Source organism: Harpia harpyja, chromosome 13 (assembly GCF_026419915.1).
Source record: "Harpia harpyja isolate bHarHar1 chromosome 13, bHarHar1 primary haplotype, whole genome shotgun sequence".
In the NCBI taxonomy this organism is placed as follows: Eukaryota; Metazoa; Chordata; class Aves; order Accipitriformes; family Accipitridae; genus Harpia; species Harpia harpyja.
The window spans coordinates 10325250-10351263 of NC_068952.1; the positions used below are offsets into that span (position 1 = coordinate 10325250).

Genomic DNA, 26014 nt, shown 5'->3' on the forward strand with positions numbered 1-26014 from the left:
CACTTCGTAACTCAGCTGAACTCAAAACCTCTAGATTGGCAGCAAAACAACCTATGCTTTCTAATGGGAGATGATGATTATGTGTTCTGTTCAATCCAATGAATTCTAGAAATATTTTCTGCTCTTTCTTGGCTGAGACACTGTGGTAGGAGCAGGGCTTTTCATTACCTTACTCTAAATAGCAAGCATCAACTCACATTTTAGATTTCTATTAAAAACCCTTATGTAATGTGACCCACTGATGTTGGCGTAAGTCTCTACATCTATCACTTGTGTGGCCTGAGGTCCTCGTGTCATTTCCTGTCTGCAACTTGGCTGAAAAGATTTTGGTAATTAACTTTTGGTGAATTGTATATATTAAGCAAATATCCACGTAATGAAGATGATGATAGTTTATCAACAGAAGGAGAAAAAATTAATGGAAAGCCACATGTTTCTAATGTTGATGTTTTCTTATAATGCTTAATATAAGGCAGAAAAACTTATCGGGTGGTTCTGGATCCAGCTCCAGGTAGCTTACTCCAAACGCTGATTTCTGTACTGTCCTCAGCTGTTCTTATTCCTGGAGCAAAATGTTTTCCTCTAGATCCACACTCCCCTGGTTTTCCCTCTGTTGGTAAGGAGGGTAGGGAAGTGGCACAGTCTGCCTTTGAGTCAAGCTGTAGCAATTACTAGTTGCCAAAACAGACCAGTTTTTTTCCATGCTAATGCAGGGTGTACTGAGCGTCAGAGAGCTGTGCTTTCCTTAGTATAACAAGCTGGCTGGAGATCTTGTAGCAGGATATGGACTCATGCTCTGACTTGAATAATATCATAAATACAGAATCATAGAATCATTTAGGTTCAAAAAGACCTTTAAGATCATCAAGTCCAACCATAAAACCATACGTTTATGTGCAGAGGTATGTATATATTTATTTGCATGTATCTATGCATATAAAGTTTAATTTCTGAGTAATAGCCATCATCTTAGAAAGGACCATGGTCATACAGCTGAATTACAAGAGAGACATAGGAGGGACTTTGCTTTTTCTGAAAATGTGAGACTTTTGGCTTGTGAACTTCAGGTTTGTTCTCTTTATTGATAGTGGTGCAATTAAGTAGCACATTTTCCAAAGTTAATGGAGGTGATAGCAGAGTAGTATTTTGGTAAATAAGAATCTCAAGCTGATTTCTTAAAATGTTAGACAGCTCGCTCTCATTGATTTAAATTTCATTGGAAACAAATAGAAGTGAATTGCCTGAATAACCTTCAAAATTTGCCCCTTTATGTTTTTTGTCATTTGATTAAGTAGGCTTATTGTAACACTTCAGTAAAATTTGTAGTTAGTTGGACTTTCCATTTCTATTCCATTAGAGGAAGTTATGCCTGGCCTATGCTAAAATGGAATGAATCCTCTGAAAAAATAAATTATAATTGAACTATAGACTTCAATAATGTGACCAGATAAACATGTTCCCATTTTATAGAGATCTTGAAGTAAATTTAAAAAAAAAAAAAAAAAAAAAGTGTTTGGAAAACTGTGGTGTACCTGCTTTAATTCAGGGGGGAAGAGGGATTAAGTTTATTTGTTACTTGTTTAACTGTACAAATTTGTTTCATATACTTGGATAAAAAGCTTTGTTGGAGAGCTTTTGGATGGATCAGTTTAGTCTATTAATGTCTTGCCTGGGTGACTGCATGTTTACTCAACAGTTTTTCTTTGCAGAAAACTTAGCAGTTACTTTGCATTTTTATTTAAATTTGTGTGATTATTGATTACCTTCATTTTTACATCCTCTGTTTTTGTGTATGTTTTAGCTCCATTCCAGCAACCTCCTCCTACAGGAGAAGTTCTCAATTCCTCTGTTATCAGTCTTTCGTGGAGTTCCCCTGACTCTCCAAATTCTAACAGGCTTACTTACCAGCTGTATAGGGATGAGGCCGAAATTTATAGGACTGAAGATTACCACCCTTACAGTAAGTATTTATAGTAAGATGACATCAAAGATTTCGTGTTTGTGTGTGTGTGTACATATATATATATATATATGCAATTTTTCTTAATTATTTCTTGTTTCTGTCATTATCGTTCTCTGTGATTTTGAATATATTATTCTGTTTTCCTTTAGTGAGTTATTGTTCTGTGTTATTAATTTTGCTTGAAAGAAATGAATACCCCAGTCTAAAATCTGGCAAACTGAGTCACCCAAAATGGCTGATAATTTTTTACTTTTTAATCTGAAAAACTTTAAAATTGACTCGCCAAAAGCATTCCCTGCAAATATACGCAGGCTCCAAAATCTAAAAGAGGCAAAGTCTCAGGTAAAGAACTAGGGTGAATAGAAGAGACCATAATGTGCTTAAACTCCTTTTTTCATCCTCCCTGTTTTAAACTGTTAACAGATTAGGAAAGCTTTTTGTGGCCTCTAACTTTTAGCACCTTCTGTTAAGCTATCAGTGTAGCTCCTGGTTTGCCTTTAGCAGCACCACTTCTCTCATGTTGAGGCTTGCAAAGGGATCCTCAGAAGGCAGTCCTCAAGGATTCGACACTCTGTCCTAGCTGGAAAGGCCATTTTGTGCTCCTATTGATCCTCTTATCAAAGAAAAGGAGATGGATTTGGATACCGGGTTTATGTATATATGCACACAAGTGATTTTGTTAAGATGGGTGTGGTTTAATGCCACTGAGTAATTTCTGTTCTAGCAACTTCAGTTTGTTGCATTTTCATACAAATGCAGCATTAATATTTTGCAGAAGTTGAGTCTTTCTAATTATTGTCGTGTATCCTGGAGGAAAAAAAAAAAAAGACTATTGTTCAGTGGAAGCACAGATCCTTTGGAGTGCACCTGACATTTTTATGTTCTGGTGCATGCTGCTGTGTTACAGTTGATTACTCTGTGGCTTATGCTGTGAATTTGGACACTCCACAGTATATACCATGAGGAAAGATATGCGACCCCATTTAAGCATGGGATTAAGTGATTGAGAGGAGAGAAAGAAACATTACAAAAAAGTTTAAAGAGCTAATAGAAAATACTCCAATTCCTTAATTTGGCTTAAAAGCCTAATTTTAGTAAGAATATAAATTAATTTCAAAAGAAAAGCTTTGTTGTCATAAATTTGTGCTTAGTAATATACTTGAAACTGAGTGCATTGTTGAAATTTTCATGTTGAAATTTTTGTTGCATTTTCTAGATCATGTTCTAGCTGGCTTGTTGCTTCAGGGCAGTTTCTTGGTTCCCGAGCAGGTTCTAGCTTGCTTAATGGTTCTAGGTTGTGGTCTAGCTCTGATTGGTTCTAGATCACGTTCAGGCTTGCTTGATGGGTCTAGCTCAGGTTCCAGGTCAGCATATGGTTCTAGAGCAGGGTTGGGTTCCGGGGGGGCGGGGTGAGGTCCTAGAATCTAGTTCAGGGGGTACTCCTGTTTTGTCATCTCATGAGGATTTGTGGTACTTGCTGCTGATGATAGCAGTCTCACTGTGGTTTTTTTTTTTCTTCTTTTCTTTTTTTTTTTCTTGCATGCTTTTTTTCTTCTCTGTGGCTCTTTTGAGTTGAAGACCCACAGGATGGTGATCCTGTCATCCCATAAAGTGCAGCTCTCCCGAGTTTCTAGCACACTGACTCGTGCTGTATCTGTGGCCATTCTTTTCTCTGGAGACAAAATCGGAAACTGGACACATGGCAAGTTCCTACTTGCCAGTGTCCTTCACAGCAACTGGTTGTCACGCTCCTGCTCCAAGGATTCTTGCCAGCCTGTCCAAGAGTCTTGTCTAACACTTGTCAAATTGGCTTTGCTACCCACTCTTGTGCCCAGAAGCACTTCAGACAGGGCAGGTGTGTCCATGCAGCTCAGAAAGGGCTTAACAATTCTACAGTACACTGGAGTACTTGCACCCACAGTTGTGAATGGCATGCTAACCCGAAAGCTGAAGAATAAAGAGCTGAATCTTGCTGTCAGGACTGAAATCTGCCGTATTGCTTGCCGGCTCACCGCTAATGCACAAGGATGTCGCAATAACCATTGCTGCTGCTGGGTTGCCTGAAGTACCAGGGTTTGAAAGGCAGGAAGATGAGATTACCCAGGCTCCTTATTACTAGACTCCGGTGATAAATTTGTGATTGCTCTAGGTAGTTGAAGCACTGTAAGCAATTACTGGGCTGGCACTGCTGCTTTTGTACTACAATGTCAAGGGCTGAATATCTAGCAATACTCATAATTTTGTGGTGGTCTTCTTTAAGTTGTACTCAGGGCTGGCTTGCCAGTGCAGACATACAGAGAGGACTTAGAAATAGCTGTGTCCTCTCCATTTGCTTTGAAAAAGTTTAAGAGTGTCTGTGCTCTGGCATGTAATATATTACTCAATGTTCACTATTTCTTAAGGCAAAATCATGTATGGTGGTATGGTTGTACATAAATTCATATTGTGCTGTGATGACTACGATGTGTAACTGCTTCTGGGATATACCCAGGAGCTATTCATAGTCATTGCTGCTAAAAAGCTACCTAGAGTAACGGCAAGTAGTGGGTGAAAAAAGGTAAATACAGGCTTTGGATATACCTTTTTAATAATTTGCACTTCTGTTTCACTTTTCATCCAACACCAAATGCTTTACAAATGAACTGTTAAGCACTGTTTTAGAAAAGGGGAAGTGAAAGCACAGAAAGATGAAATATTTGGTCTTACATCAATGAAATGGTCTTACATTATGAAATGAATCAAAAACAAAGGTGTGAAAATTTACAGAATGGTTTGGGGTTTTTTTTCTAAATCAGATCCACTATTATCGATGCTGATTTACATTTGAAATAATTATTTCCAAGCAAAGGAGGAATAAGAAGATGATTGTATTAATCTTGTTCATAATTAAAGCAGGAACTAGGAGACATTCAGTGGAAAAAAATATTTTTCTAGTGATGCCAATGTGCAGTGGAAGAAGAGAATAGGGGAGGGGTTTTTTTCCTGTTTAAAAAAAAAATGTTGAGAAGTTACAACGTTCATAATGATCTCAAGAAGAGCATGCAAATGGGTATAAATATATTACAGCTTGGATTAGGGCTGGAAAGCCTTTTTAAGTATGCAAATTAAGATTATTTTTAATGTGTTAGACTGATACAATTTTCTTCTCACCTGTTTGTTTTAGGTGTTCAGACCTTCACTGATAGCATGTTATCTCCATATACCTTCTATTCCTATTACATCCAAGCCAGCAACGTTCATGGTTTTACAAGAAGTGCCTCAGTGACATACAGAACAAAATCTGGGACGCCTACAGGAAGCTTGCATTTAAATCCTGTCTTTCCTGTTAGTCACCATTCTGTTTTACTTTACTGGACAAGCCTCTCCAATGACTCTGGGCCCATAGAGAAATACATTTTGACATGTACTAGCTTGGTTGATCTTCAGTCTTGTGGTCAGTATGAAGGCTTAAAAACTTCAGCAATTATTTGGAATCTCATTCCATTTACAAAGTATGTTTTTTCTGTGCAAGCTTGTACTAGTGGAGGCTGCTTGAAGAGCCAGCCAGTAACAGTAATTACTGCACAAGCCCCTCCAGAAGGGCTACGTCCACCGATGATAGAAACCATCAGCTCTACAGAAGTGGCTGTGGAATGGTCACCACCTGAGAAACCAAATGGTAGGGCATTGTATTTACTTTTGTAAGTCAAAGATTTTGCAAAGAAAAAGCAGCATTTTCTCAAATCTGGTTAGAATATCCTTATCCATGCAACATAAACTGAGAATGAAGTAAGGCATTGTCTTAATTTGCCTGTCTGCCACTAAACGTATCCTCAGAGTCTGTGTTTTGTTCTTTTGGAGTCCAGAACTCCAACTGAATGTGTTGGGTCCAGGTTTTAGCCCTTAGCGGCATCTGCTGCAGCAAAAAAATCACATTTATAATTAAACATTTACAGTAAAATTAATTTTTCCCTAATTTGCCAGATCGGCTAGCTCAGACAGATGTGGTGATATTGCCTGACAAAGAATAAATAAGCAGATAATAGTTATGGAAAGAAAAAAAATCTAAGAATTAACAGAGAAGTCTGTTTTTAAAACCATCCGTCATGTGTAGTAACTAATTCTATTACCAGTATAACTTTGTTAGGGATTAGGCGATTGCCAAGAGTTGCTGATCTAACTCGCGTAATAATATTTTAGGTTTTTGAAACTGAGAAAGCAGCTGTTGTAGGATACTTTTGTGATGCCACAGATTTTACTGGTAAACACTTTATCTTCTAATGTATGTGCAATGGAGTTTTGTGAACTTGCACTTACATGCACAAGTATTTGTGCATGTGAAAACAAGTATTTTGATCTGCTCACAAAATGGGCATCTGTGTATGGGGAGCTCAGCTTTCTTTTTGAACGTCTCATTTGCCAGCTATTACCAGATTAGACAGGAAGAATGCCTGCACGAGTGTGCCTGTACGTATTTAGAGGGGCAGTTCCTACAATGCAGGTCATGATATTTGCTGTTAGCACTTGTCCCTCAACCTGTAGCATATACTCTTCATAGTTTACTCTGTAGCCATTACATACGTGTAATTGCCAGCAAAGGCAGATATAAGCAATACTCTCATGTTTCTTTTGATGTCTGGTCAGATTTCCTGGTCTTTCCAATGATAAAGAGAGAAGCTGTTTCTCCCAAGCAACCTCTCCAGTTCTGTGCATGAATACAGCCCCAAATATATACATTATATGGTAATTAACTATCTCCTGGCTTTGCTATGTTTCATCTTTTCCATTTGGGAAATCTCCAGTCAGCTTTCTTACAGTCTGTTCTTACAGTTAAACTGCTTCCACGATCCAGCTTAGATCATGTATCACTTCATACCACAATACTGAAGTTTTTTTTTTTTTTTTTTCCAAAGTGATGAGACCTTCCTGCGTACATAATAGGTTTACGTTGATGGAAAACTGACACACGCACATATCTCCTATCCAGTAGTATGTTCTAAAAGGTTAGCATTAAACTGTCATTCAAAAATTCCCTACCTATTGCGTAAGAAAAATAATAATACCCCCCCCCCCAACATTTAAATAACCCCTTGAAAGTCAGAGGCCTGAAGTAATTTGCAGTAACATTTGATCAGAACTTTAGGAAACCATCTTCCAGTGGGGGTAGTAGAACTCATACTGTAATCCAGCCATTTGTTTTCAAATCCCAAAACTGCATGGAGGGGAAAAATAAACAGTGTAATGCAAGAAATACCAAAGCGAGCATTTGGATGAAAGTAGCAGAAATGAGGAAAACTTCTAATGATGTATTTTCTATGATACTGATTGATTGATTGATTCTTAGCTCATTAAATATATTGGTGTTGATATTTTAGTAGAACTCTAGAAATCATTTAAATGCACTAATTTTTCTGGCTTGCTTTTTTCTCTAGGCATAATTATAAGATATGAACTTTATATGAGAAAAAAATTTAAACCAGCTGGGAACTTTCTTCCTCCCGAAATTCGTATTTTCCAAAGCAGTGGATGGCTCAGTCCTCAACCACTTATGGAGTCTCCTAATGAAAATGCCCTGGCTCCACCACAGACCAGTACCACAGTCACTGATCTGGAGCCATTCACAGAGTATGAATTTTATGTTCTAGCAATAAACATGGCAGGTAGCATATCTTCAGACTGGATATCAGGACAAACAGGAGAGGCTGGTAAGTATTGGTGTGAATTTGTTTGATACAAATGAAAGGAAAAACTAAATTAGAATGCATTCTTAATTTTATTTTCAATAGAATGTGTCTAGTGATGATTCAAATAGGGACACATTCTCATTTTTAAACTAATTAAAGATAGGTCAGATTATCTCAGAATTTAGCATGTTAAGCAAACCCCATTTTCTTCACCATAAAATCATATTGTTGAAGAAAATAATCCCTGTCAATTAAACTAAAATTTCCAAACTACAAGATTGCAAAATCTACCAAGCAGTGTTTGAATTCTCCCGTTTCCCCAGTTGTTATATATATGTTCTTTAAAGGGAGAAAACATGAAAAAAGATTGGTTTTGTCACAAATGTTTTAACAGTTGGCGTGAATCAGCAATGTCGTCCAAGAAGGTACATATATACAGAAAGGAGGTTCTAATGAGTTTTTCTGAACATTGACTGTTTAGAAAGCAATTTTTTTTAAGAACTTGAAAGGGTTACCTTTTCAGGAGTATAGTGCTTGAAACTTTTCATATGCTTTTATGGAAGCCAAGTGTCATAATATGGACCATTTTTTTCAGAAGTTTAACCAGTTCACAGTGCCTCTTATTATGACCCTTCTGTTCAGATTTTCAAAAGGGCTTGCCACTTGACATATTATTTGAAATAACAGCTATTTATTTTAGTGCTTTCATTAGAGATCTAAGTTTTTTAGGCTGATAGAGCCTATGTTTTGCAATTAAACATCTCTGTTACATCACTGATGCTTTTGTTTGCTGTTAGCTTGAAAATCATGTCCTCGGTCGTTTGCTCCTGCAAAACAGCAGGCGAAACTAATTCCCCTTTCAAAATGAGTCTTTGTGCTTATCTGTTCTTAAATACTATATGTTATAAAAGTGTTAAATTGTATTTGGGAAGAGGTCCATTAGTGTGGTTGTTTGTACGTAGCAGAAGTGCTATGAGTTGGTATGCTATTATTACAGAGTAATCAGGTGGGGATTTAACTGCAGTGCAAACAATCCTTTTACAGATTTACTATGGAAGGCAGGGGAACTGTTTTGTAAGAAGTGAGAGACATGTTAATTTCAAACTGGCCTAGCAAACAAAATTGCTTTTAAGATGCTGAAGTATTGAACACTTTTTGCTTTTATCAGTTTTTTCCCAGGTTGCATGAAGTTCTTCTTCAAGACCTTTTCATTTGTATGTACTTTCCTACCTGCTACAGGGGTTAGGACTTTAGTGTTGATTAGTATTTCTTTGAAGACATAGCCAGAGTTTTATTCTGCGTTCATGGCTAGAGTAGAAAACAGGAGAATGATGGGTGAGGTACTTTTTATGTAATATCAAAATAATATGAAAATTCCAGTTAGACTTTGAAAATAAGGTTAAAAAAAGAAAAAAAAAAAGACTGTCTGAAATGGTGTTTTACAAATACAATGAGAAAGCTTGCATTACACACATTGCTCACTTATTTTATGAATGTTGTTATATTAATCTTTTTTCAGCCCCAGTGTTCATGCCATCTCCATCAGTATTCCCTCTTTCACCATATTCCCTCAACATATCATGGGAAAAACCTGAAGATAATTTAGCAAGAGGAAAAGTGATGGGATACAGCATCAGTTTGATGACAGAACAAAAGTTCTTGCCACCATTTTCCCAGGTATTGTTAGTTACATTAAGTTTTTCCTATCAGTTTATCTTATGTGCTCTGTAATGTTACACACTACTTTTGGGTTTTAAGTTGTATTACTGAGCTGACTTGTTTTCAGTAGTGGGTGAGATTCAAAATTAGTAGGGACGGGATTGAGCAACAACACTTAAATTACCTTGATCTTTGCATGTTCTGGTTCTGTATTATTGCTATATTTGCTGACATGTTTAAAGCCATGTTGTTTTGTAGGAATGTACATTTTCATTAAGAAAGGTACCTGTCTGGCTTCGTGGATAATGGACAAATCTTTGAAGTGGGGAAACCTAAAATAGCAGAAAACCAACTTTATAAAGTCTAAATATGCGATTTTAAAATACTGTTGTGATTTTTTGAGTGACTGGGTTTGGCAAACAAATACCATGGTAGTAGTAGTAAGCTAAAAGCTTAGGAATGAGCAAAGAAACATGATAGGTGATCAGAATGTGGGAGTGGATCTGGTGTTCTGCTATTGTGTTTCTCATTTAAGAGCTGGTTTTGTCTTTCAGTGGTACCACAGATGGGCCTCAGTTTATTTGTCTATGAAGTGGGGATACTATTGTTCCTGGAGCTGTTGTAACAATACATAAATGTAAATTACTTCTGGTCTCAGGCTTGCAAGATTTTTCATCTAAATAAACATCTGATAAAGAAGTTACTGAAAATACAACAGTTTATTCGGTTCTACTCTCTCTGATAGCTTAAAGTAACGTTAAAGTAAAGCAGATTCAAATGTCTGTAGGTATTAGTTATTTCCCTCCCTCCTTATACCTGCTAATCATGTCACTCATTCAATGGTGGTCAGATTTCACCACTTAATAGTGTCATCTTCGTCATCTGGATTGTAGCTGCACTGTAGTGATAACTGCACCACCACACATTTTATGAGGCAATAACTTTGTTTCCTCATTTATCCACTCAGGAACTGGCTTATTACCTCATAAAACAGTGTGATGGGAAGTATTATCACCTAAATCCTAGCTTGTTCAGATTCTCCAAAATATTCTCCCTTGGTCTTTGCAGGCTTTTCCACATCTAAATGAAGGAATCTGCAAATTCAGAGACAAGCTTCTTATTAGTGAGCATGTCATCAATTAATAGGAATGAAAATATTATTAACCAACTGTTGTCTTCCAATCTTTTTGTTTTTCAGGTTTTGCATATAGCTGAGGCTCATGAGCTATCCTATGTAGTGACAGGATTAAAACCTTACAGGACGTACAACTTTACTGTTACTCTCTGCAATCAAATTGGTTGTGTAACCAGTGAGCCAGGCATGGGGCAAACCTTGGCAGCTGGTAAGGAAACAATCTGTATCAAAATGCAAAGCTGACACACAGTTTACTAATGAATACCATTAAGATGATCATAGTTTGATGCACAGTGACAGGGGTAGGTGTTGTATTAATACAAAGTGACTTGCTTAATTATTATTTGTTTATCTTGACAGATTAAAACCAAAATGTTTTCCATGAAGGTTTTCATATTGCTATTATGGCAATAGGATTTGTGTACTGCTCTCTCAATTGCAGGTTATATATGGATATGTATGTTTTTGTTCCTGTTTATTTAAACAGTAAATGTACAGAAATGTGGCTGAACCCATTCATTCATTTATGATGCTAAGAAGTTGTTAATTTGTTTGGGGGGTTTTTTAGCGTGTGTCATGTTTGCATGACATGGCATGTAAAATGCACATGCTGTGCCAATGCCTTGCTTAAGCCATGAAAGAGGAGTTGCATGGGTTTTGTATTACACTATGTACATATGTTAGAGTTTATTTGTGTGTCTAAATCAGAAGAAACATACATGCTTTGGGTCTGCTTTTTTGAAAATGTTTATTTATTTAACCCCTGATATTTATAAGATTTTGCTTTGTAGATATATATACTCAGACTTTCCTATGGAAACAATACTTAAACTACATATATGTGTCTGTGCACCTTAATAAATTTTCAGTCTTTGAGTTAATTTAAACCACATGTGTCATGGATTTCAAAGGTACTAACTTTCTACAAATTTAGGGGAAATAAGCATCAGTATAGAACAGAGATGGAGAAAGCCTGTATTTACTTTAAAGAAAAGACTGGCATGAACTCACTTCTTAGACATCAGAGGATCAAGAGGGTTTTAAGAGAGAAATTGTTAGGAAAATGAGCTTCACAGGTCTCTCTATTCATGGAATGAGGTAGTCAGTATAGCTCTTTAATACTATAAATATAAGCTCAAAATCCATGCTATGTGACATACTGGTGGTCACCTGCAGAGAGCTGACTGCTTAACAGTGTGGTTTCCTTTGGTATAGGCATTTAAAACACATTAATTACTTTCAAAATGTTAGCATTTTTAGTTAAGCAATTAGTGGTGTTGTCATATGGATGTTGTGATTATGATCTCTGAAATTACCTCTCTTATGTAATTTGGTCTCCCATAGGGAAAAAAATCTGAAAATTTCTGCTGTGCAGAATGTTTTCCTAGGCTCCCTGGGCTGTATTTGAGTTGCCTGAATTCCATCAAAGCTCCTCTGTGTAATCAGTGAAGAGATATAGGAGCTTCTAGACAGGGAATGAGGAGTTGCCCAGAACCAGTAAATAGGAAGCTTTATATACATGAACTGAAGTGGAATTTAAGCTGTTGGTATATTATCTCTAGTCTGCCCTCTGTTCTTCATCTGTCTATTTATTTTTAATTGCCTTTTCATTTGTTCTCAAGTGGAAGATAGATGATTTGTTCCTTGATTCACCTAATTGTCTTTGTGTTTCAGTGGGCAAAGATTGTTCTGTCAGTCTTCTCTCTTGCTAAATTGCTGATTTCAAAATTTATTTTGTTTCCTCATACTGCTACCTCTTAAAGTTTCAAGCTGGCTATCTACAGAGCCTCCTGCTTGTATGAGTATGACTTTATCCCATACCACAGAGCCATGCAAGGAACGGCATATCTATGCTGATAACCATGGAAACAAATATGGCCTAAAAGGCACATCTTATTACTACAAATGATCCAACTTTGCATTTATACATTTATTAAAAGATTCAGAAACAATAGCTTAGTTATGCTTGACAGCTTGTTTATGACCATCTCCTCCCTGGTTGTGTTAATACTTAGAGACCTATCACATTAGAGAGGACAGGAGAATACAAAATAGAATAACAGACACGTCCTCATTTATTAGCTGTTTTGCAGTGTAGCCTTTTCCTGCTTACTGTTGTAAACCTTGGAAGCAAAGAATCAGTCCTGTATCGGGTTACTTTTATGTTTTTAAAGCATGTTAATGCAATGTCTTAAATTTTGACAAACTAAAGAGTAAAACACTTAAATTTTGCCTGTAATTTTATCTTCCACCATTCACATTTTTCATTTCTGGAGAAAATTGTTTAATAACCTCCATCAGGGTTTTTTTGTGTGTGCATGTTCCGTTTCGTGAAGTTCTGTAAAACTGTGTTTCCAAAGAAAGTTTAAAAGAAACACTACTTATGTGGTGACTTCTAGGTTAAAGCGAGTTCAAACTTGGAACAAAGTTAGGAGAAACCAGTCCCCATCATTTGTAAAAACAGATGATCAAGCCTTAGTCCATTAATATCCTTTTGTGTCATTGAACGGTGCAAAATGAAATTAAAATGGCCTTTCTAGGACTGTTGAGGAGTTCTGTTTTGTGAAGGAATGTCTCCCTGGCACTGAGACAGCCTCCCTGGCCGGATGCCAGTCCCCCTCCATGCCCTGGCAAAGGGAGCTTTTTGGAGGAAGTCTTGACTGAAATGTGCTCCAGCATGATGGTCCCCTTGCATTGTAACACAATCCAGGAGCTTTGAATTCTGTTCCAAGTTGGGCTAGAGGTTATACTAAATTAGACTAATTCTCCTCCTCTGATCCTGAGGAGGATAATGGAAAACCATCTCTACTCCTTCCATGTGTGGAGTATACTGATTTATCACATGAAGTATTTAAATCAACGGGTACCTTGATGACTGTGATTTTGGCATGTCCAATGGATGTATATTAGCAAGGGGCTTGCTTTTGGAATTGCCAATGCCTTCTAAAACTTGCCACTAGAAGTCTCAAGTAATTTTTAAGTTTTGTTAATGTTCATTAGGTTAATTTGAAGACTAGCTATAAAAAAAGATACTATTCAAAATCGATCATTCTTTTTCTCTGGCAACATTTTTTATTTTTTTTATATGGCGTAACACAGCAAATAAAAACAAGGGCAGAAACAAGGGCATGAAATCATTAGAAACAAAAATGCTGAGGAAGAAAAGCAAGAGGTTTTGAGAGAGGATTTAAAAGACAAAGAAAAGAGACTTCTGCAGTCAGGGGCAGAATTTAGGGGTAAGACCTAAGGGAGCAGAAGCATCAGAAAGTCTGCTGATCTTTCAATGACAAGTCTTTTGGATTATAACTTAAACTTGGTTAAAATAATTCAGAAGCAAACATAACAAGTAGATCCCTTCTAACCTGGTTCAGTATAGGCATCCATACAAGGGATATCTCATGAGTAGCTTTGCAGGAGGAGAGTGAAAGAAAGCTAAAATCAGCCATATGTCCTTGTGTGTCTTAGATTGCCAAAAAATCTCCTCCTCACCAATATATACACCCATGATTTTTGTAAGTGGCAATAAAAGAAGACAATTAAGCCAGAAGAATGTGACGAGAGAATGAGGAAGCAAATAAAATAGAATTATTAAGAATCAAGTTATTTTATAAAAAAGCTGAGTGGAAGCTGTCACAAATGCATGCGAAACCAGGAAGAATAGGTGTGATAAATAAAAGAACTTGCACAGGTATGCCTGATGTGTGACCAGCTCCGAAAGTGGTAGAAAGTGTTGGAAGATCAATGTTAGGTGGTAATCCAGTATTGGGATGAAAGATCAAAGCAAGCATGTCAAGGTAACGGAAGAAGAGAATTAACCCTGTTAATTCTGTTACTCAAAGAGCGGGTGACTGGACAGAACGCGAACCTCAGTTTTGGTATGTTCAGATATAAATACACAAATAGTTGGCTTTTAAAGACTCAAATAATTAAAAAGTATTTCATACTGTTTTGATCAGTCTTTTAAACCTTAAATTAAGAGGATGCACATTCCACAGTCCTTGTGGTATTTTAAATACGCTTCATCTTAACACCTAGAGCCACATTTTACTTTATTCCTTCCTCTAGGTTCTGCTGAGTTCAAGTTCCTGTTTATTTTTGAGAATGACATTCATCCTGTTGTTGTTTACCAGGTCTTAGGCTATTTTTTTTATTTTCAGAAGTGCTTTTTGCTCTGTGGTTTTATCTTGTGTAGGATTCTGAGCTGGTACCTTGGAATCTATAGAACTATACTAGCTAGTACCAGTGAAAGACCTGGTCCATTAAAAGTGATTTTTTTTGACAATGTGTTTGCATAAAATTACGAATTGCATTGTTCTTTGCAGCATCCACTAAGACAAAAATTGCATGTTTTCCAAATTTTTCAGTCAGGCAGAGAAACACCTTTTTATTCCCAGCAATTTCTGACAATTCAACAGGAAGGAATTAGCCATGTGAGTGCTTGGACTACTACAATTGCTTATGCTACCCCTCTCAAATCAGATAGTCAAAGGGTGCCTTAAACAATCTATACAGCTATGTTTCATTAACTACTGTGTGACTGAGCTTATTTCTTGTAATTAAGTTCGTCTTTCCTTTGCCCTTCTTAATTTTTTTTTAAACTTCATTTAAAAAGCATTTTTTAAGACACACCAAAGTATGGCTTTGTGATCGCTGCCATTTACCCCAGCACATTGCATTCCTGATCCTTTGCTTTTGATGGCAATTACAGGGTTCAGAAGCTAATTTGTAGAAGATATTCTTCCAGCACCAGCTGCATCTGGCTTCTTGGCAGACTTCTCAAGCAGTTGTATTGGTGGCTTTGGAGTTGCCTCTGGGTTTGCTGGGGTAATGATGCTGATGGGCTTTCTGGGCTGTCTTACACTCCTTGATGTCGTTTTCTTTTCGATTACCCTTTTAATCTGAGTAATTTGTCCATTTTTTCCATTCATGAATAAAGGTTCAGTGCAAGCCCTTTTCAAAAGCCTCAACCCATTTGTCATGGCAATACAGCATTTGTTTATGCCTGTCATAGACTGCTTCTCTACAAAATGCTATGCCTCAATTTTAAAATCACAAATACCCATTAAACAGGTAATAAGTAATGTATATTTTCCTTTGTTACAGAAGAGAAATACGAGGGCCATTTGCTGCTGGCCTGAAAACACAGATTGTTTTGCATGCATGTACATAAGTCTCTTCGTTGTGAATAGGACCCAAAGTGATTAAACAAGCACTCTTAATATGTTAATTTATAATTTTAATTACAACAATCTTGTATATATAGTCATTAGTGAATACTAATATAAATATTTTTCTACCTTTTTATTCATAATGCATAAACCAATCATCCAGTTACTTCTCGGCAGTTGCCTGTTTCCGTTTCATAATACAATCTTTGTTCTTAGTTATGAATGCATTTTGTTCATTCCTGTCTTGAATAATCCCTCATTAAGCTAGTCACTTTCTGCTCCATGCTAAAAAGGAAAAATTATCATGCAAATGTGGCGTGCCATATTAAAAAGCACATTACCAAACACTTTTGTTGCTGTCCTTCAATTAGTTTCCCTTCTTTGAATTTAATTTCATTTGTTGTTAAACTACTGACTTGATGTATGGACTCATGAATTTGAGGCTGCTGCCAAGAATGTAGCAGGAAAAAAATCAAAGCCTCTTCAGAAAGCTGCAGAGGCAAAGCTGAAATGAATTTGCTTCACCTTTGACAAGAACACTTGAGCAGCATTGGAATCCTCTGATGATTCAGCTTGGCTAATTATCCAATTATTTATTTCAAGAATAAAGACACTGTTTTACAATTAGAAAAGTGTAAAGTAATCTGAGAAATTTCGTAATGACAGATGACTTAAGTAACTTCTGAGATAAATAGTATCTGCTCAAACTTGTCTTGCCAAGTGTTCAAGCTGTAGTTAAACTGCTCTTTGAGTTTCAGGAAATTAGTAGGGACTCAAAAGTTATTTGTTTCTTCTCCCCTACCAACCACATATTATACTTCAGAAAATAGCTCAGTTTGTTCTTTTCCCTCTGTGTCAAATTTGCAAGGTTTTTAAGCTATGTTTAAGTTGCATTCCTCTTGATTAAAAGCTTTTGGTTCAAAGCAATACTTTTTAATTGCCTAATAATATAAGTCAGTTCTTAGGAAAGAACCGTGCATTTAGGAGTTCATTTGCAATATAACTGAAAAATTCATTGCATGGCAGTAAAACAATTTACTGTTAATTACAAGGAGAAGAATTTGCTGTACCATGCTCACAGATTGCCATGAATCATGCAGCACTCCTAGAGATTTATAACAGATGTGTAAGTGGGATGAATTAGCAGGGTTTAATAACAGAGACACAAATCATGCAGACTTCAAGGAGCTTTAATTGATATACTAGAATGTGACGGGCATGAATCACTCAGCCATTCAACAGCACTGTAACATATGGTCAGCTCAATATGCTGCATCTTAAATCGGTTGGTGAGTCGTTGGTTGTCCCATATGGTGGAAGCAATATATTTTTCATGATTTTTAAAAAATACTGTGTACTACATCTATTTTTAAAGAAATATGATTGTAACATATCCGTGTTATTAAATTTTCTTTTGATGTCCATTATGGCTGGTTTTTATTCTTTTTTGGGGAAGAGTCCAAAGTGGACTCCAAAGAATCTTCTAAAAAAAATCAAAATATTGTCAGAAGACATAAGTATTATTTCTTGACTCATTTACTATTGAAATACTATTGCGAAGCACAGAGAAAGAAAAGGTCATACCAGAAATGCTGTGGCAGTCTCAGGGTCCTCTGGACTAATAACTTGTAGCAAAAATGAAATGGATGACCAATAGCGAGGCATGTAATTTTACCTGCAAGGCAAACTCCCAGATGAAAAAAAAAAAAATTTTCTTTAAGTTTTGTCCTCAAACTTGCTGAACATTTCTGTTTTAATTTGTATGTAAGCCTTCTGCATTCAACTGAACAATAATTAAAAACTGTATACTTTTTGTTACTGTTGCTTTCCTGAACTGTTCAGAGTGGCTAATTGAAGGCTTCTGTGGAAGGGTACACAAATACCTACCTACAGTATGCTGAGCAGTAGTTATTCAGACATATGTAAGCCTGTTAAATTTAGCCACAGTGTAAATATGTTATTCCTGGGACAAGAATCTGGCAGAGTATGGAAAAGCTTTAGCAGTTGTATTAGTAAACCTGACAGACTTGAGAAAGGAGTATTGTATCCTTAGAACAGTGGCTGCCAGAATTTAATGTCAACAATTAAAATTTATTTTGATCCTTACCTAGTGTTTATTACTGTTTGTATACACAACAGACCTTACTAATACAGAGATGCACTATTAGATGGAATTACCATCTGTTCAGAGCGAAATGCTGGCATCTGTCTTTGAGTCTAAAACTAAAATGATATTATTTCAAACAAAACAAAATTAACTGCTCTTTACTTACCAACTTCATTTTTGTGTACATGTGTGTGCATAAACACATGGGAAAGGCTTATTTGTAATGACCTGTGTAGCAACATCTATATTTAGATATATGACTTCAACATAAGCTGTATGGACCATCTGTCTTTATTGGTCTTTTTTGTGCCCTCTGCTACACAATGGCATGCAGCAATCATGGGGTTTTAAATACTGTTTTAGCTTTATAATATATTAAATATGTATTATATAGCAAGACATTAAAACTACATAATTAAAATACACAAAATGTGACTTTGAATCCACTAAAATGTAGTACGCTCATTATTTTGACAGATGTGTCTTAACAGAACGTGACTAAAAAAAATTAAATAGGTAAAATTATAGTCGATTCATCTTTCAGAAAGTAGCTACAGGTACCACAGTGACACCTTTAGGAAAATATATACTGTATCTTTTAGTCTTGAATATTTTTAATTTCAGCATTTAGTACCCTGCTGGGCTAGTGCTACAGATTTATTTTCAGTCCTGTCTGTTTCTGTGCAGAATTTGGGTTTTGGGGTTTTTTTGTTTTGTTTTGTTTTTTTTACTTATGTAACCTATTATGTACAGTGTTCCACTGTCTTGATGCACAAGAATTCTCAAGTATCAAAGAGACTGTAGTTTAAATACTAATGTTATAGCAAGGATGTTACTTTCTTGAAAGGGTAGGCTTCTATTCCATATATCACAAAATAATAAATTGTGTCATGCCAGTGTTTAATGCATGTACACAGTGCATTAACTGTAACTGTAGTACATTTATTTGTGCTAGAGGAGACTTGAAAATGATTAAAAAATCAATACTTCCCTGTCAGAGAAGCAAGTGTTACGATGCATTTAAGTAGTTAATTGCATAAGCCCCATAAAAGCTTCAGGTTTGGGTATCAGAGATACCATAATTATGGTCCAAGTAACTGCCGTTTATTAATACTAGACTTTAAAGGAAGATATAGTTATTGTCATGAGTGTTAGTTAGCTGTATGCGTTTTAGAAATAATGAATTTAGCATTTGTGTTTCACCATCAGTAAGTTGAACTGGAGGGCTCAACCTCTTATGTTCGTATTTAAAATGCTGACGTAAAGTAGTTCCCTCAAAGGTGAAGTTTTGATTGTTAAGCCATGTTTTCTATTTAAACTTGTGCATTAATACCACAATTCATTAGTGCTGTGCCCTACTTATGCAGGAAAGCTTATGACCTCACGCTGCATTACTTCAATTTTGACATTGTAAATTTCTACCATAGCGTGAGATACTAATTAGATTGTGAAGTCATAAATGATGCCTAAGCAGGAATTTACAGCACATAGTGCCATTGGCAGTTTCCCAGTTTCCCCACTCCCTGCTTTCTCCAAGAATATTCACCAAGTTGGGGAGTGGGGGTGGCAAAGAAAAAGAAAGAAAGAAAAAAAAGTAGCAACATGCTACAGGCAAATAGGAAAAATGAAAAATATGTTAATGATCTTGGAAACCCATGAACGTTGAAAAGGATGTTATTAATTCGTTCTAAACGAAGCAATCTCTCCTCTAAAGAACTCGCACTATGTACAATGCTGTGCTGTGAAGTAATATGTCAGATTTTTGAAGGCCCATATTTTAATTCAGGTTTTATTGTTCTTGAAAGGCGTTTATTGCTCTTTACTATGTCATTATGGGAACAAGTAATTTTTACAAGTTGTCATTGTATTTCACTTCCTGAGTACAAATGAAGTTTCTGTTGTTAAATCCTTTTCTTTATCAGGGAAAGAAGGGGAAGAAAAAAAGGCAAGATAAGATGGATATAGATTCTATAGGTAGTAGAGTGTTCTTGTACTTCTCCAGAGGACGTCTTTTATTGTTCCAGTGATGGTCCATTTCTTTCCCACCTGTATGGCCGTCATGGCATTATCCAAACAGGTCATGCTGCCCTCCAGTGGCTTACTGAACAGTATTAAAAAAAAAAAAAATATTATTCATAACTCAGCTATAGAGTGACCAATGCTATCAGAATGTTTAAAAGAATACCAGAGTATTGGTTTTCATGGTAGAAGGATTATTGTAATAACATAAAACTATCTTGGGCTGATACCTTTGTGGAAGCAATCTTGTATGGAGTCATACTGTGCACCAGTGTTAGTGGAGAAAAGTTAGAGAGGGTCATTTTCTTGAACTGAATAATTATCTGAACATATGCTAATGTCTTGTGTGCACACCATGAGGAGAACAACCTGATGAGCCTTCAGTACTTCAGTGGATGGATGGCTGTTCTGCTCCTGTTGACGAGGATAAGTTCAGTGATGAAAGACTCGTGTTGTTGTGTACCATACTGCTGAGATGTAACAAGAGTTAATTAACTGTTCAAATTTTCCTTTGGTCTTTCACTCAAATCCAATGCTGAAAATCATACACATACATGCTTACAGTGAGTATGGCATGAGAGGCTAATCAAGGGAGGAATATAAATATACTTTTTATGAAGAAGGTTTCTTAAAGATTATATAAAAAAATATTTTGGATATAATGCTAGAGGTATTTTTCCAAAGCCTGAATAAACAAATAAGGTATTTCTTGTGGAATTGAAAGCAAGTTCTCATAAAGACTAAGAATGTTGTTTGGTTTTTGGTTTTTTCTAATTAAGCTTCTATGGATATCTGTGCAATAAATAATTTCCCAAGTATTATGGACAATGATACCTAGATAATTTTTTTTTTTATGCGCAGCTCCAAGAAAACTTAGTGCTCCTCATGTGGAAGGAATAAACAGCACAACGGTAAAGATAAATTGGAATGAACCTGAAGAACTTAATGGGCCTTCTCCCATCTACCAGGTGGAAAGGATAGATTCATCTTTAGCTACATTGAGTACAGAAGTAATGAAAGGGATCCGTTTCCCAGGAAATGGATATTACAGATTCGCTAGTTCCACTCTCCCCGCCAATACTTACTTTACAGGTAAATGAGTTTAAATGACTTACAAAACGTACCAATTGTACTCTGCATTTGTTTTACCATTTATTATCATCTTCTCTATAACTTTCATGGTAAAATCTGTAGTTTTTAATTTACGAGCATAATGTGATTATTAGTGATGTATGGGCTATTTCGATTCTCACATAAAAAGCCTGTGAAAAATGTTATTGGACATGTGGGATTTGTATTCCCTTGCCTTTGGACATAGAGATGTACATGATGGTGAATGTTGCTGCATATTTGACTCATTTCCTTGTGGTAAATATAAGATGGATTATATTTATTCTTCTGGGGTAAGAAGATGCTGGTGGTGCGAAGGCCACACCACAGTGCGATACAACTTAACCTGGTACTAAGCCTTGTTTGTTAAGACAGATAAGGGCTGCAAAATCATGCAGCATTGTCGATGCGCACAAGAACACCGAAGATTTGAAGAGCGCTCAGCTGACATCCCTTGTTTTCTGGGCCACGACAGGTAATCCTGGCAAGAATATGTAAGCACAGATAGCTTGGTACTTGCAAGTATGTGTGTGAAAATTCAGTTTTTGTTTAAAACAAAAATCACCTTCTTGCCTCTCTATGATCACTCAGTGAATCTGATTTAAAAATAACAAGAGTTGAAGATCACTTCCATTGTTTTTTCTTGCTAGCTGCTTACTTGACTGATAGTCAAATAATAATAACAAGTGATAATGTGTTAGTTAAATATTGACACCATGTTGACTTGCAAAACCTGTCTCTGTGTGGCAATCTGTAGGAACAGCTGTTGGGCTCCTTTCCTCATCCAAATTGCTTGATGGTTTCCTGACATCAGAGTTTGCACCCTTTACCATATATTTAGTAAGAAAATCTTTGATGTGTTTCTTCTGTTGTCAGTTGTGATGATCTAAACACCAAAGGAATTGTGAGCTGCAGTTCTTTTCACTGGAGCTCCAGTCAGCCCTATCACTGTGGTATAGTTAAATAGTTTAATCAGACAGGTAAAGAATCATGAGTATCACTGAATTTCCTACTTCTCATCAGAAGTCTCTGAGAGTGTCAGGAAAGAGTGTGTTGCACTACTGGGGTTGTTAACATGCCTGCCTATTTGTAACCAAGCAAGACCAACACTAATTTACCCACGCGATGATTCAGTCTGGGGTTCGGTTATGCTCCATAAGCTGAGACTGAGGCCTTGAATAAGGCTTATTGAGATGGCTGAGGTGGTTTGAGCGAATTTGGACAGACAGGTTGGGAGAAGATGTTAAAATAAAGCTCCCTTCATACTGACACCTGATGGCTGATAATGCTATGTGGATAAATATAATTTATTACTGCTTTGGACTGTGTTCTTTCTTTTCGACCAGCTATTAGTCTGAGTATCTGGAGCTGACCTAGAACCAAAACATGCTAGGCAATTTGTCCAGACATCTGCTGGTAATGACTGACAATCAGGTTAAATCAGCCTGTTTTGTTACCTAAAAATGTGTAATTCCAGTACTTGGCAACTCAATAAAGTTTTTAAGAAATATAAATCTGGGTTTTCCAAGTAGATCATCACTCCTTCTTCTAAAACATGATGGAGGGAAAATTATAGCAAATCCAGGAGAGTTTGGAAAGAAAGGCACTTAGGGGAATGAAAAATATTCTTTAATTGTACTCTGCACTTGTTTTGTTTTTGAGACCGTCTCTTATTACACATCTCTGAAGACAAGCTGTTGGCAATTGTGCTTTATAGATGGAACGGCTTCAGTGTACATGCAGCTGTGTACATTTTTGACACAAAAGTGTGCCAGCTTGTATATGTCAGTCAGCAGACAGATACTTCTTAGTGCGTCTGGGATCTCCCACTGCTAATCCAGAAAAAGATAGATCAGTTTATTCATTGCTAATAAATGCTGTTGTCCTCACTATCTCCCTGGCTGGTCTTACACTCCGAGGTGCAAGTAATAGGGGCAGATGTATTATCTGGGAAGTTTTCCAAATTCATCTTTAAAAAAAAAAAAAAAGTTAGGCAATAAACACTGGCTATACTAAGCAGTGTCCTTCTGTCTGTAACAAAGCCTCCAGCTGCACAGGAAGATGTGCTCTGAGTACACATTAGACGAGAGGAAGTCAGGTAGAGAAAAGGATTGTTTCTGCCAGAACTGTCCACATGCGACTTCTTAGCTTTTCAAACTGTGAAGAAGTGTTTTAGGCATCTGTAATATCATTTCCCAAAAGATGCAGACTTGATTTGTAATACTTATTTGTACTCCTTGTAGTTCTTTGATACAACAGCAGTCATTATATCTATCAAAATACCACCAGGCAAAGGAACTATTGTTGTTCTTGTTTTAGCTAAGGAACTCATCCATCTCCCATCACTCTGAAGATTGGGGTATTCAGGTGTTTATCTTCATATCTTCCCCATGAGACAGCAAAGTGCTCTCATTCTGATTTAATAGATGGGGAGCTGAAGTTCAGGTTCTACTTAACGCAGGAGGCCCTTTAGAAATGGCTAGAAGGTTTTACAAATTAGTTACTTCATGTGGTTTACTTTATCAGCACAACTTGTGTGATGCGGCTGTTGGTCTGGAGTCAGAATGCTGCAGTAACACTGCAGCCCAGATGGGTTTACCTCTGCGCTGCCAGTTGCTCTGCTTCCATTGCTGTAGCCAGCTCCACAGGGCATTTGCCACCATCCATGAGTCAGTATAGAGATAGAGCACTGGCCACTTTTCTCTTTCAGCAATATCTAATGCTAGCTGGATGGCTTTCACCTCTGCAAACTGACTCGATTCACCTTCTCCTTCAGCAGTTTCTGCAACTTGTCGTGTAGGACTCCATACGGCAGCTTTCCACCTCCGATGCTTTCCCACGATGCGACAGGATCCGTCAGTGAGCAGGGCATATTGCCTCTCATTTTCTGGCAGTTTATTATACAGCGGGGCCTCTTCAGCACGTGCCACCTCCTCCTCTGGCGACATTCCAAAATCTTTGCCTTCTGGCCAGTCCGTGATCACTTCCAAAATTCCTGGGCGACTGGGGTTTCCTATGCGAGCCCGTTGTGTGATCAGTGCAATCCACTTACTCCACGTGGCATCAGTCGCGTGATGTGTAGAGGAGACCCTCCCTTTGAACATCCAGCCCAGCACTGGCAGTCGGGGTGCTAAGAGGAGCTGTGTTTCAGTACCAACAACTTCTGAGGCAGCTTGAACTCCTTCATATGCTGCCAATATCTCCTTTTCAGTTGGAGTATAGCGAGCCTCGGATCCTCTGTATCCCCGACTCCAAAACCCCAGGGGTCGGCCTCGGGTCTCCCCAGGTGCTTTCTGCCGGAGGCTCCAGGTAGGGCCATTCTCCCCAGCTGCAGTATAGAGCACATTTTTAACATCTTGTCCTGTCCGGACTGGTCCAAGGGCTACTGCGTGAACAATCTCCCGTTTAATTTGTTCAAAGGCTTGTTGTTGCTCAGGGCCCCATTGAAAATCATTCTTCTTTCGGGTCACTTGATAGAGAGGGCTTACAATCAGACTGTAATTTGGAATATGCATTCTCCAAAACCCCACGACACCTAAGAAGGCCTGTGTTTCCTTTTTATTAGTTGGTGGAGACATAGCTGCTATTTTGTTAATCACATCCATTGGGATCTGACGACGCCCATCTTGCCATTTTATTCCTAAAAACTGGATCTCCCGTGCAGGTCCCTTGACCTTACCTTCTTTTATGGCAAAACCGGCTTTCAGAAGGATTTGGATTATTTTCTTCCCTTTCTCAAAGACTTCTTCTGCTGTGTTGCCCCATACGATGATGTCATCAATGTATTGCAGGTGTTCCGGAGCTTCACCTTTTTCCAGTGCAGTCTGGATTAGTCCATGGCAAATGGTGGGGCTGTGTTTCCACCCCTGGGGCAGTCGATTCCAAGTGTACTGGACACCCCTCCAAGTAAAGGCAAATTGTGGACGACACTCTGCTGCCAGAGGGATTGAGAAAAACGCATTAGCAATGTCAATTGTAGCATACCACTTGGCTGCCTTTGACTCTAGTTCGTATTGAAGTTCTAGCATATCTGGAACGGCAGCACTCAGCGGTGGCGTAACTTCATTCAGGCCGCGATAGTCAACTGTTAGTCTCCACTCCCCATTAGACTTTCGCACGGGCCATATGGGACTATTAAAAGGTGAGCGAGTTTTGCTGATCACTCCTTGGCTCTCCAGTTGGCGAATCAACTTGTGGATGGGAATCAGAGAGTCTCGGTTGGTGCGATATTGCCGCCGGTGCACCGTCGTGGTAGCAATTGGTACTTGTTGTTCTTCAACCCTCAGCAACCCCACAATCGAAGGGTCTTGAGAGAGACCAGGCAGGGTAGACAGCTGTTCCGTGCCCTCCGTCTCCAAGGCAGCTATACCAAAAGCCCATCGATACCCCTTTGGGTCCTTAAAATACCCTCTCCTGAGATAGTCTATGCCAAGGATGCACGGAGCCTCTGGACCAGTCACAATGGGGTGTTTCTGCCATTCATTCCCAGTTAGGCTTACTTCAGCTTCCAATACAGTTAACTCTTGGGATCCCCCTGTCACACCAGAAATAGAAATGGGTTCTGCCCCTTCATAACTTGATGGCATTAAAGTACACTGTGCGCCGGTGTCTACTAGAGCCTTATACTCCTGTGGGTCTAACGTGCCAGGCCATCGAATCCACACAGTCCAATAGACCCAGTTATCCCTTTCCTCCACCTGGCTGGAGGCAGGGCCCCTCTAATTCTGGTCAGAGTATCCAGTATTCACTTCTCGTAAAATTGGCTCAGAAGTCCCTTCAAGAGGATCAGAAATAAGATCAGCCCTTCTACTCTGTTTGGAAACCGGAGCGGCATTTTTCCTGGTAGAATCCCCTTTTGTGGTGTTTTTTCCTCGCAGCTCACGTACCCGTGCATTTAGGACCGAGGTAGGTTTTCCATCCCATTTCCTCATGTCCTCTCCATGATCACATAAGTAAAACCACAGGGCACCTCGCGGTGTGTACCTTCTATATTCTTTCTCTTGGGCAGAGGAGCGCTCACTCCTAATAGCTGAGACATTGGTCCTTACAGGTGGGCAACAGGACATCTCCTCTTTGAATTGCTGGAAATCCTCGGACAGCTTCTCCACAGCCGAAATGCAGGCTTGTAGGGAGGAGGAGAGATTTTCTTCGTATTGACGGAGTTGGCGAGCCACTTCATCCACTGTCGGT

General features: G+C 37.9%; 1 protein-coding gene across 5 annotated transcripts in view; it reads left to right on the top strand.

Moving 5' to 3' along the window:
* The window catches only part of USH2A (usherin), a 408741-nt gene that overhangs the window by 85781 nt on the left and 296946 nt on the right, over positions 1 to 26014 (top strand). For all 5 annotated transcript variants that reach the window (XM_052805222.1, XM_052805224.1, XM_052805225.1 and 2 more), the window contains exons 16-21: positions 1802 to 1960; positions 5127 to 5621; positions 7375 to 7647; positions 9146 to 9303; positions 10484 to 10628; positions 20576 to 20806. In XM_052805222.1, coding sequence (XP_052661182.1) covers positions 1802 to 1960; positions 5127 to 5621; positions 7375 to 7647; positions 9146 to 9303; positions 10484 to 10628; positions 20576 to 20806 — 1461 coding nt within the window. The remainder of the gene's footprint in view (positions 1 to 1801; positions 1961 to 5126; positions 5622 to 7374; positions 7648 to 9145; positions 9304 to 10483; positions 10629 to 20575; positions 20807 to 26014) is intronic.